General features: G+C 42.6%; 1 protein-coding gene across 1 annotated transcript in view; it reads left to right on the forward strand.

Annotated features, from left to right (window-relative positions):
- Window positions 1-13,252, forward strand: part of Pappa (pappalysin 1) — a 220,134-nt gene that overhangs the window by 20,960 nt on the left and 185,922 nt on the right. Inside the window, exon 2 of the mRNA XM_090330506.1 lies at window positions 11,695-12,757. Coding sequence (XP_090186632.1) covers window positions 11,695-12,757 — 1,063 coding nt within the window. The remainder of the gene's footprint in view (window positions 1-11,694; window positions 12,758-13,252) is intronic.

The raw sequence follows: 13,252 nt of genomic DNA on the forward strand, positions 1-13,252 counted from the left end.
TGATGTCATTCTTTCTGATGGCAGCATAAAATTGAATTGTGTATAAGTGCCACATCTCCATCCAATCATCTACTGAGGGACATCTGGGTTGGTTCCATATCTTTAATATTCTACCAGAGTCTTGAGTTAAAGCTTCAATCTATTCTAAACGATCTATAATTTTGTCTTTTGGATTTACCTTGTGTCAGGTCAAGCTGAGGACTGAGTCAGGGAAGTCAATAGAAACATACTTCCAGCCTTTGCACAAATTTATCTGATACCATAGCAGGATCTGAAAGGAATTTGGAAATCAACTCCATGTCTTCTTCCCAACAGAACAGACTGGGAAATGAAAAGGCCAAAGGTAGATGAAATTTAATCAAGGCCAACTAAGAACCAGTCTCAAGTCTGAGACTGAATAAATGATCCAGAATAAATGTCTAAAATACCTTCTAACTATCAAGAGAAACCTTCAGGGCCATTTAAAAAATAAGAAGTTGTACAGAGAGGCTACAATTTCCTATGTCAGGTTATGAGAACAGTGCATCTTAATCCATGCCAGCCCTTCCTTCATTCTTCCATCCTGAGTTGAATTATAATTCATGATATTTTAGCAGATGCCAAAACAACAGAAAGTTAACATCTAGTTTAATACATCTATCAGTCTTCTCCAAAATTCTGCTGATATTCCGCCCTTTTCATTAATAAGGTTTGAAACTCTCCAGATTGCCAAATGAGCATTTGACAGAGTGTCTTGAGATAGCAGTCCTGGCTGTGTCTTATCTGTCACTTCCTGGATGAAGCAGAAAGTAGCATCTCTAGCTAATGATTCTCATCTTCCCTAGACTCCCTCTTCCAAAAACCAGCAAAGATGCCCTACTATCTATGGTATAACCTCAGATATCTTGGCATACCATGCACGCCCTTTATGATCTAGCCTCAGGCAGCCTTTGCTGTTTCCTTTCCTCTCTGTTTCATAGTGTTCCTTTTGTGCCCTCTATGAAATACAGATGTCTTCGTAATTTCCCCGGGCTGTCTATATGTGACTTCATAGCTGTCTCTTTGGCTCATACTTCACATTGTGAGTAAAGATCTCCCAGACTGACCCCACTCAAAGCCTCTATCTCATCCTGGCTCAGAGATTCATCCTGGGAAATTTCCCTGAGCTTGCTGCTCAGAAGCAGGGTTTTCTCCATAAGCACTGTCTATTTGCACTTCTACTGTAGAGCCTGCTTTACTATATAGTCCTTAATCTGTAATTCAAAAGGGCCCTATGTCCTCATGTCACCAGATTTTATCTGGCTGGGCAGTTAGTTTACTAGTTATGAGTATGACCACTGAATTCAGATTGCCTGTGGTGGAATCCCACGAATGCTACTTGCCCACAAATTACTCGAGCTTCAGCTTGCTATATGGGCTCCCCAAGTCTCCATTTTCTCATAATAATATTTTCAATCATAATATCTTCCTGCGTCTATGACTATAAGGATTCCCTGCAGTAATTCATGCAAGAAACAGCCCCATGCCTGCCACACAGCAACTACTGGTAAGCCCCAGCTCTCATGGCACTCCTTGCCTAGGAGAGTAATGCTGGATGGCACAGCCCTGTAGAGTAGAGCTCTGCTTGTCTGGCCTTGTCCTTTCCTTATCTCCCTTTGCCATCTCTCTCCCTGAAGGGCTCACCCTTCTATGTAGGCCAAGATGAGGTGATGGCAGGCTCACCCCAGAGAGGAGCTTTTGTTTTCAGATCTCAGCCCAGACTGTCTGGGGTGTGTTTTTACATAACTGGCTGTGGCCCTGTGTCAGGTATGAAATGTGCATCACTTGGCCTGCCCCCACGGGAGCCTGCCCATCCCTCTCAGCTCCTCAGGTTGGCAGCAGGTGCTCCATTTCTTCCACCAATGCTAATTGGCAGACCAGTGAGCAACCACACCCCCCACATGGAAGGGCGATTGGACTCATTCTTTAGGAATGAGTGACACAATGCTAAAGCTCCACAGTTCTTGTAGAAACCCACTGTTAAAGTCAAAATGTCCGGATACTGACGGCTCACTCCTGTAATCTTAGCTACAAAACAGGCTGAGATTTGAGGATTATGGTTCAAAGTTAGCCAGGGTAGAAAAGTCCATGAGACTCAAGTCCATGAGACTCATCTCCAATTAACCTACCAGAAAGCCAGAAGTGTAGATATGGTTCAAGTGGCAGAGCAAAAAAAAATAACAGACAATGCTCAGGCCCTGAGGTCCAGCCCCCAATATTGGCACACACATACACAAAAAGTCAGAATTATAATATATATACGTATACACACATATATATGATAATACATGTATAACAATAAGAATACATGAATGAGATAATAACACATGTCTAAAATACATTTGTATAAGAATACACTTCTATACGAATGACTTTGTCAATTGTATTTGTATATACACTGGTGTATGGTTTCTGGAACCTCCCTTTTCTGATGTTCATCATACATGGACAGTGCTGCTGCCTCCAAAATGGAAAGTACCATTTCTTTCTAATGTAGCTTCTTGTGTGGACAGTAAGATGCCGCGGGGTCTGTTTAAAACAATGTAGACATGTGTTACTCTTTAACTCCAGTCTCTGTCTTTAGATTAATGTAAAGTTACCGGCTAAATGTAGATCTGGTGAACAGTATGGAGAAAATGATGAGGTTATTACTGGGATGTATGTCATGAAGTAGGGGATGCAGACAGGATGTCAGTGTGTTCTCAGTTGAAGGTGAGGGTTCAAGCCCTGACTTTGCCTCTCACATGCTAAGATATTGAGCAATTCACTCCCCAGTCTTAGAGCCTCATTTTTTCTATTTGTACAGGCAAAGTTGTCATTCATATTTTCTCTCTTCTACAGAATATTGAGAGAGGCAAAAGAAATAACAAAGATGCTTTGCACACTTGAACATTTTCATAGAACATTAGCACACTTCTGTCTGTATAACCAACAGATTGATCACCAATATGGGGGAGCTTTTAAAATCATCTCTCGGAAAAATAAGTGCTTCAACTAATTTAATAGAATTCTTGCTTATGCTTTCTGCAGAAAATGTAGACCTTTGTCTAATCTGTAGCTGGCTCTAATCCTATTTGTGTAATTACAAATCAAGTGAACTTTGCCAGGTCACAAAACATTCTTGAAACTCAGTTTTCTCACTCATTAAGGGACCAGGGGATGTTATATTATGGAGTATTTGTGTTAATTTAATGAGATAATGCATATAGTTCTTATCCCTGGGCATGACACTTGATAGTTGATGACTTTCATGTGTCGAAATGACTGGCATTAGAAGAAATCAAAGTAGCAGTTTTGAGGACATGCTAGTGAAACAGGTTCATAGTTTTTCTAATTCAACAGTCTTTGTTCTCTTGTACGGACTATGTATTGCTAAGTCTACTACCAGTATTAGGGAACTGGAGATATCTATGAAGAAGGTTGTGGCTCCATATTCTAAACTTCTAGACAGGATCGGAGAGAACAGATGCTCCACAAGTACCTGTTAAATGGGTCAGTGGCTTTATACAATGTAGCGATCTGGAAGAACTTGTGAATGTTCATTTGGAAAATGGAGGAGCTCAGGGAGAACAGAATTAAAAGCCTTGGATAGCCTTAGGTCTGACTGGGAAACAAACAGACCAAATAACTGAGCATTTGGGAAACCAGATCCTGGGAAGGAGGGGAAGGTGGTTTGGGCTCTGTCTAGATGGTCTCTGAGAAATACTTAAAGATGTGAAGGTTTTCTCAGGTGGTAGGGAGTTCTGTGGTACTCGAGCAATCATTTGTTAAGATGCTATAAAAAATGCTTTAAGGGTGAGATTAGTTGCAAAATTGGATGATAAAAGACAAAAGAAAGGGAAAGAAAGAAGGAAATGGAAAGAAGGAAGAAGGGAGAGAGGAAGGGAAGAGAGAGAGGAAAGGAAGGGAATGGAAGGGAAGGGAGAGAGGAAGAGAAAGAAAGGGAGAGAGGAAGGGAAAGGAGGGGAAAGAGGAAGGGGAAGGGAGAGGAGGGGAGGGAAAGGAAGGGGAAGGGAGGAAAGGGAAGGAAAGGGAGAGAGGAGGGAATGGAAGGGAAAGGAAGGGAAGGGAGGGAAAGAAGAAGGGGAAGAGTAAGAGAAAGGGAAGGAAAAAAAGGGAAGGGAAGAGAAGAGGGAAGAGAAAGGAAGGGAAAGGAAAGGAAACAGACAAAGAAATTTCCTGTCCAGACTGCCTGATTCTATGGTGAAGAGTAAAGTCTTGGGGTATCCATGAAGTTTGTGGACCAGAGAAGGTATCAGTCCTTGAGAGTTCACTTGGAAATGATAGTCTCTGAGGAGTGAGTCAAGAGAGGGGTTTAGGTCATCCTCGGAATGACCAAAGGTATGGTCTCCCTTCCAAGATAGATCCATCATATACACCAGTCAGTTCACCAGGCACATTGCACATTTTGAGCCATGTAACCTGTGAGAGTGTCTGAAATCAAACTTCACCTCTCTCTTTGCCCTTTTCTATCTTCCCTTTATTATTTGTCTTTTCCTCTCCTCCTCCACTTCAATTTCTAAGTTGCAAATGCACCAGTTTCATTATTAAAAATGAACAATGAACATGAGTTTCTAGTTAGAAGACCAATGACAGGAAGGGTTCCATGTATCAGCACAGAAAACGGGACAAATAAAATAGTGCCACTTCTGAGGGAAAAGAACAGACATTTATTATGAATAGCAATAAAAAGTATAATTATATTTGCTGCATGCTATGCAAATGGGTGTTTGTAGTCTGACAGTAAATTTGCAAAATGGCTCTGTGTGTGAAGTACTTGTTATATCAGTTTACCTACGAGGAAATTAACTAGGAGCAGAGTTTTTGCCCAAGGCTATACAGCTAATAAGGAGCAGAGCTGGGGTTCTAACAGAATAGTCTGACTCCCTAGTACATGTGTACATATGTTTTAATGCTTGTTATGTATCCAGTGGCCATGAGCCAAGTCCTGGCACATTCATTATCTCATTAGTTCCCTCTACAACTGTCAAAGGAAGATGTGTTAGTCCCATTTTATAGATGAGAAGTCTAAACTGAGGAGTGTGCCCTGACATTCAGACTTTCAAGGTCTGTAAATGAAAGAGCCAACATTTGACTTCAGACTTGTTTATATTTCTTTATGCCCATACAAACTACTTGTAAGAGCGACAGTGTGGAGAGTCAATAGCCAGAGCAGAACAGGTATACATGGAGTTTCCAGAGAGAGGCATATTGTCATCCCAAATATATCACATAGGTCTGTGTAGTCACCATTGTGGGTTTAAAGAATCCTTAGGTATACTCTTCTCAAATCTGCCTCCTCTCTGGATTGTTCAAAGTAGTTTTCAGGGAAGTATGAATCTGTTTATCTTCCTTCTCTCTCCCCAGAGATATGTGTAGTATATAGGATAAGAATTTTCCTCTCCAGAGTTCACGTATGAGAACTAAAACTTGGAGAAGTAAACTGATTCATCCACGCTCACACAATTAGTTAAAAAACAAAAAAGAAAGAGACACATCTAGTCATGGGGTCTCAGTCAATTAATTGCTCCAGGCCAAGGGGAAAAAAAAAACAGGTAAGAGAGGTGACATTGGTGACACCGTGGATGCTTATCATATTGTTTTACAGTCCTGGTCCTACCTATATGCAAGCCATAGGAAGCACGAGAGCCAGTCTTGACCTTATGACTTTCTCTGTGGTTATTTTGTTTTTCTTATTACTGCTGATTCCCTGATACCAAGATTCATGGATGCCCAGATCTAAGTATAAATTGGCATGTCTTCTCACTGTGAGTCACTTTTAAGCCCTCCTTCCACTGAGCCCAAGGGGAAACCTTTGAGCCAGAAGGTGTCCAGAGGATGGAGAGGCTGAGGAATGTTTCCCCTTTGCTCTAATGCTACTCAGGAGCATCCCCTGCCTTTCTGTGAATATGGTGGTACTGAGTCCTTCAGGTCATTTCTGAGGAGTCTTCCCCCCTCCTCAGCTGAACCTAGTGCAGGGATGATGGCTATACTTAACCCAAATCTGTCTGTTTTAATCATTGTCCTCTGGGCAGAAAAAAAGCTTTCCATAGGGTTGCTCTCTCGAGCATTCCTCCGTGGCTTTGATACCAGCGATTAAATCATGGGAAGCAAAAACAAAACAAACCAGAAAGGGACCAGCTTCAACCTTTAGCTTTTAATATTTTTTAGCCTCCTGAAAGAAACCAGACCACTGACCTAAATTTCCCCCTTTCATGTCCATGTCCTCTCACCTTTGCTTGTATTCTCCCCCAGCTAGTGGGTATCCTTTAAGTGGAGGGCCTAAAACTGTCTCCCCTATCCAGGACCTGACATCGCCCACAGAAGGAACCAGGCTAGGATAGCTGATGGAGCAACAGCTGACCTGGGCACAAACGCCAGGAGTGTGGGGTGGAAGTTATGACAAGACAGGAGAGCAGCTAGAGGTCATTTCCCCTCTGGAGTTAAACTCATGACATGCGAAATCGGATCTCCCAATCTCTGGATGGGATCCTTAGAGACAAAATCACTTAACCTCTCCATACCTCAGTTTCCTTATCTGCCAAAGGCATGTTGATAAAACTCACTTGACAGGGCTTGTATGAGCTTTATGGGAAATCTGTGCTAAACAGAGAGATAGCTACATAGAAGCTTTTGAAAACTGTTGGTCACGTTAGTCATTAATTACAGAAAATGTTATTTTTCCACAGTGAGAAAGGTCCTGGATGAGGTATCCTCTCTTCCTGTACCTACTTTCCCAATAAGAGAAAAACAAACAATATTATTCACAACTTGCCAATCTTCCCTAATTTTTCTTCTTAATGATTTTTTTAAAGGCCAAATGGTAGCAGGAAAAAAAACACATAGAGGGAAAACAACCCTACAGGATGGAGGCATAGCTATAATTTTCAAACCAAAGATAACTTGAATTCCAGTCCTTGCTACCACTTAGTGCTGTGCGATACTAGAAGAAGATCTGTTCTCGAAGCTTAGGTTTTTCTGGAAATAACAGCTACTGTGTGAGGTTGTGGTTAGAGATAGACATCTTGGCATGGAAGCAGCTATCTACTTGCACCATGCACAGAAGGTGCTTCCGTGAAGTTCATTCCTGCTGACAATCCTTTCCCAGAGAGGAATGTTTTCGGTGCATAATGACCACATCACCTAATACACTTCACTCGTCTCAAAATAGTAAGTGAGTAGTTGATGTGCTGTATCAAAAGGACTGTTCTGAATGAAGAGCAATGAAGGTAGAATAGGTTTTAGAAGAATCACAGGAGCAGAGCTTAGAAGGGAGAGGAGGTCAAGAAGCATTAAAGGCTGGAGTGAGTTATACCCAGGGAAAGGGACGTGGCATGGCAAATCCAGAGCTTTGGTGTCCAATCTCTGGTTCTTCCCATTCATCCAACCACTGGAATGGGAATTCAATGAATGAAGACATTTTCTGCACTTCACCATCAGTGATGTCTTTTTGCCACTTACATTCCAGGCAAACGTAGCCCTCTGAATGCTTGAAGTCAGTGCTTCAAAGTTCTCATTTCCCGTAATGTATTTCCTCCTTGGTTCTACTGAAAACCCCTCTTTGCCTTTCCTCCCTGCCTCCTGAGGCTAAGCTACCCCATATTCTTAGCTCTGTGTTTAAAGCAGCTGGCTTTTTTACATTCCTTGCCCCTTTTCTCTCAACTATGAAGAGAAGAAAGGTGGCCCCAGCTTGAGTCCACACACTCTGGAAGGTTCTACCAATGTATAAACATTTTACTTTGCTAACTAAGAGACTGAACTTCCCAGGGAAAGGTACTGGGAGCCCCTTGACAAATTAAACACCTTAGTAGGGAGGAGGGAAATGGGAAGTATCTTCCTGCAGATTTAAATTCCATCATTAGGAGACCCTTTACATTTTCTTTTTAGTAAAGAGAGGATGGGTGGGTGAAGGAGAGAACTGAAGCTAAGGATTGGGTGTGAGTCTGGCAACTTCCAGAACCTCTGCGCCCAGCTGATTCACAAAGTGGGTACCAATAAGAGAGATTTGGGGCAGCTCATTCTAAATCTGGAATCAGATCTTTGTCAGTGGGAATGTAGTTTTTTACTATCATCTAAGCTAATGGGGACTTAAGATCTGTAAAAGTTGTTTTCTGTTTGTTTGTTCTGGCTTTTTTTTTTTTGGCCAGTGAGTTTAAGGAAGACTTGGGCTTTTGCTAGCCTTCATTATAGCTCTTAACACATCAAATGAGATGCCTTCGGAGTGCCTTCCCTCACAAATGTTTTATTTCCAGTCATTTCCTACGTTGTTTTCATCCTTAATTTTACTCCAAGACCTGCCAGCATCTCAAAAATGAACTCCCATTTATATAGCCATTTTTTATACCAACACTACTCTGTTGGTTCTCTCTGTTATTAGTAGGACAGCATGTTAGAAGAAAGACCCGAGGCAAGAAATAAAGTTCCATGGTGGCAAAGTGCAAAACTTCCATTGTTACCACAGTTATTCAGCCAAGTAATTGCTGTCTTCAGAATTGAAAGATTACCTCAAGTTCAAAGCTCCTGTTCTTCCCCAGCCACTCCACAAGTACACCCTGTCCTCTGACTCTCTGACCATTCACCACAGGGATAAACATTTAGCGCCTTCGATATTTTTTATGCCCTTAAAGACCCTGTTTTGCTTTACCCTCACTGTTCAAAATTGAACAGAATTACTTACAAGACACTTTCTGAGTGGCCATTGTATCAAGGTGCTGGGGGAAATAATAGAGTGGACCAGACATGGTTACCATCCTCAGAAATCCTCCTGAGAGGAGATGGTGGGCTCAGGCTATACCAAAACCAGAGAGAGCACATCAAGTTTTCTAAAAGTGAAATGAGTACAGAGGATACAATGCTTTCTCCACTCACGGAATTTCAGGGAGAGAATTTCTGGGAAGAGGGTCCTGTGCATTAGTCACTGGGAAATCTAGAAGAAAGAAAATCAGATTTGGATTGAGTTTGTGACAAGGAACCTCATTCAAATACCACCTTTACTAAAGGGACCATCCAGGACCAGAAAAGGAACTTGGTTCTCTACCAAGGTAATCCAGACTACAGGAAAAGGATGACTGTTAGTAGACTTGAGCCATTCCCTAAAATACCATAGGTCAGGGAGTAGGAAGAGATGTAGGGGAGCTTAGATCTTCAGCCAAAATGCTGCTCTTGTCAATTCCTTGCACAGAGATTTTTCTTCCTCAGATAATTTTTGTTACTGTTTTTGAGATACACACAATCAGCATCTTATGTTCTATAACTGGGTAAACACAACCCAATTATGACAAAACTCATATGGACAGAATGAAAGAGAAGAAAAAGCAAATCTTAATCCCAGAAGTATTAGGAACTCCTCAGAGCTTCCAGTTCATCTCCATTAGACCATATGACCTGTGCAATGGTAATAAAAGTAATTGATTTAAGAGAAGGAATTCTTACTCAAGAAAGAATGCAGATTTAAATACAGACAGCATCAACTAGTTGAAAAATATCTGTTACTATTTCAGGGCTTAGTATCTGAATAGGCATGCTGAGATGTGTTACCTGTGTTTGGATTTGAGAAATGTGCCTTCAATGTGAAGCAGTGCACAGGACTCTGTATCAGGAGATGAATCATGCCCAAGCAAAGACCAGATATGCCTCATACAGGTATTTTTAAGGTCCCGGTGCCCACAGAGCAGTAAGGACTATGTGGGCCTCCTCTATTGATTCTGCTGGATGCTGTCCACATTCATTTGATGAGCATTAGTGGCAGGTGCAAATACAGAGTTACGGTGACCGCAAACATTCTCTAGTGAGAGTAGGGACTGTCCTCTTAAATGAGCATCTTTTATTCATCCTCATCTCCCTCTCTTTTCTCTTCCCACCTGGCTTCATGCAGCATCTGACACTTAAAATGCACTCTTAATTAGCGAGTCTTCTTCCCCATCCAACAGCTTTGTCTGTGCCAAGGACATTGGGTATATTCCAGAAAAGGCTGGGGAGCAAGGGGTTGGTGAGTATAAAGATAATTAGATCCAGAGACTATCCACAAAGCTACTTTCTGGCTTTGCCAGAATAAGTCTATGGACGCCTAGCTTGGAACACCCTCAAACACCTAATGAAAACTTGTGACAACCCTCCTCTGAAAAATCGATGGTGTGGTCCAAATCCCTGCTGGCACCAATGAAAGGGTGAGAGGTGTTATGGAATTATCACACAGGACAATGAATTTCTGGGTCTTATAGGATCTACTGGCTAATTGACTTTGAACTTGTCTCTTCCTCTTTTAATTTCCTTACCCATCATCACTTATGAGAAACTTTAATAACACTGCCATGAGGATGTTACATCAATGCATTAAAGAAGTAATTCATAGCTGCCTGCTGGTGGCTAATGCTTGAAATCTTAACTACTGAGGAGGCTGAGAGCTCAAGGAGACTGAAGTTTAGAAATAGTCCAGGTAGAAAAGACTGTGAGGCTCCCATTTTCAAAATAATCAGTTAAAAGCTGGGCTGAAGGTATGACTCCCATCGTAGAGTATTTGGCAAGCAAATATGAAGTACTAAGTTCAAACCCTGGTTTGGGAAAGAAAAAAAAAGAACTGATACATACAGATTTTAGCATGACTGCTATACCTCAGAGGCTTTTTAGATTCTGATACTTGTTACCATTATAAAGACAACACCAACATCTTCTCATATTAAAAAGGATAGGTAGGTAGAGAGAGAAAGAGTGAGAGAGATGGATAGTTGATAGATTATAAGATTAATTAGATGACAAATATGTGATAGATGATAGATAGATAGATAGGCAGACAGATAGATAGATATACAGATAAAATAGCAGAGACAGACAGACAGATAGATGAGTAGATAACATATGGATTTGTATAAGAGAAGAACAAAGTAGCATGAGTCTCAGGAGACTCGTGAACAGTTCTGTGTAACCTGACAAATGCCTTTTTTCCTTTGGGTCTTAGCCCCTTCACCTATGAAATGTAAGTGTTGGAAGTGAAGATTTTCAACTTTCTTTGGGGGATGCATGTCAGGACTAACTGAGAGTCTTGTTAGAAGCTGAAGTACTTAGCATTTCAACCCTGACCTCATGATTCTCCCATTTCAAAACTGCATATCATTCAATAACTGCCGATGGCAGGTGTATACACAAAGCTAACATGATGTGTCCCGGGACTACCCTCTAAATGAGTATCTTCCATCTGTTGTAATCTACTGTTTCTCCTCTCACCTCACATATTATCCTCTACTTCAAACCTCCTATTAATTAGAAAGCATTCTTCACCCGAACTTTTGCAAAAAAAAAAAAGTGTTCTTCAGATTTGTATTGTTATCATCACTATTGTTCTTGTGTTTCCTCTAGCTGATGCACTCATTCTGCAAAGAAAAACTCCCTCACACACTCCACATTCAAAACCAATCAAAGTGAATCTGTGTGGGGTAGGGTTATGATGTAATGGTTCTAAACCCAATTTACTTGCTTCTCAGTTTCTTTAACCCTTGCTAAGCCACCCTTTGGGTGGTCCCAGAGGCACCATTAGTAACTATCAAGGTTCCACAAAGCAGCTTGCAAAACACCAGTTTAGGATCTCCTGAGGTAGAGTTTTATCAGGGGGAAAGAAAAATAACTCATCTCCTTTTCCTTCCATCTTTTGTTTATTCATCTTTCTCTTTTGGGGCCACATAGGGCTGTATGACAAATGTTCTTATACCTCGCGTGACCGAGGATGGGTCGTGGGCATTCACACCGTCGGTGATCAAGGCAACAGAGACCCACGCTACTTTTTCTCCTTGAAGACAGACCGGGCCCGCCAACTGACTACCATCAATGCCCACCGCAGTTACCTCCCGGGCCAATGGGTGTTTCTAGCTGCCACCTATGATGGACGGCTGATGAAGCTCTATGTGAATGGTGCCCAGGTGGCGAATTCTGGGGAGCAAGTAGGTGGCCTATTTAGCCCACTGACCCAGAAGTGTAAAGTGCTCATGTTGGGGGGCAGTACGCTAAATCACAACTACCGAGGCTACATCGAGCACTTCAGTCTCTGGAAGGTGGCCAGGACTCAACGCGAGATACTACTGGATATGGAAAGTCACGGCCTCTACACCCCTCTACCTCAGCACCTCCTCCACGAGAACTGGGACAATGTGCAACGAAATTGGTCCCCCATGAAAGATGGCCACAGCCCCCGGGTGGAACTTAGTCATGCCCACGGCTCTCTGCTGGACACAAATCTGGAGCCTCCTCTGTGCGGGCAGACATTGTGTGACAACAAAGAGGTCATCACCAGCTACAACCAGCTCCCCAGATTCCGCCAGCTGAAGGTGGTACGCTATCGAGTTGTCAACATCTATGACGACAACCATGAGAACCCAACCGTGAGCCGCCAGCAGGTGGACTTCCAGCACCAGCAGCTGGCCGAGGCCTTCCAGCATTACAACATCTCCTGGGAGCTGGAGGTGCTGGAAGTGAACAATTCTTCCCTGCGCCACCGCCTTATCCTGGCCAACTGTGACATCAGCAAGATCGGGGATGAGAGCTGTGACCCTGAGTGCAACCACACGCTGACTGGCCACGACGGTGGGGACTGTCGATACCTGCGCCACCCAGCTTTCATGAAGAAGCAGCAGAATGGCATGTGTGACATGGACTGCAACTATGAACGCTTCAACTTCGATGGTGGGGAGTGCTGTGACCCCAACATCACCAATGTCACCGAGACGTGCTTTGATCCTGATTCTCCATACAGGTAAGCCCCTCCCGGCATGGAGGATGCACATACGAGGGCTACACAGATGTTTCCATTTGATAGACACGGTATCTGAGGCCAGAGGGGACAAGGACAATTTTTTAGTACACACAGCAACTACAGAAACAAGACAAAGCCTCTACTCAGGTAGTCAAGGGAATCATACAGAAGCCTTGTCTATTGTAGAAGTATTTACTGAGTACTTAGCACTGGTCTCTGAGACTTTTTTTTTGGTCAGTTGTGGGACTTGAACATTGGGCCTGGGTGCTGTCCCTGAGCTCCTCAGCTCCAGGCTACCACTGTACACCTTGAGCCACATCACCACTTCCAGTTTTCTGGTGATTAATTGGAGTCTCATGGATGGTTTAGTGCCAGAGCTGGCTTTGAACTGCGATCCTCAGATCTCAGCCTCCTGAGTAGCTAGGATTACAGGTGTTAGTCACCGTGCCCAGCTTCTGAGACTTTCTTAATGGCCAGTAGTAAGTACACAGAAAA

The sequence above is a fragment of the Megascapheus bottae genome, chromosome 3 (assembly GCF_031878675.1).
Source record: "Megascapheus bottae isolate mThoBot1 chromosome 3, mThoBot2.hap1, whole genome shotgun sequence".
NCBI classification, from domain to species: domain Eukaryota; kingdom Metazoa; phylum Chordata; class Mammalia; order Rodentia; family Geomyidae; genus Megascapheus; species Megascapheus bottae.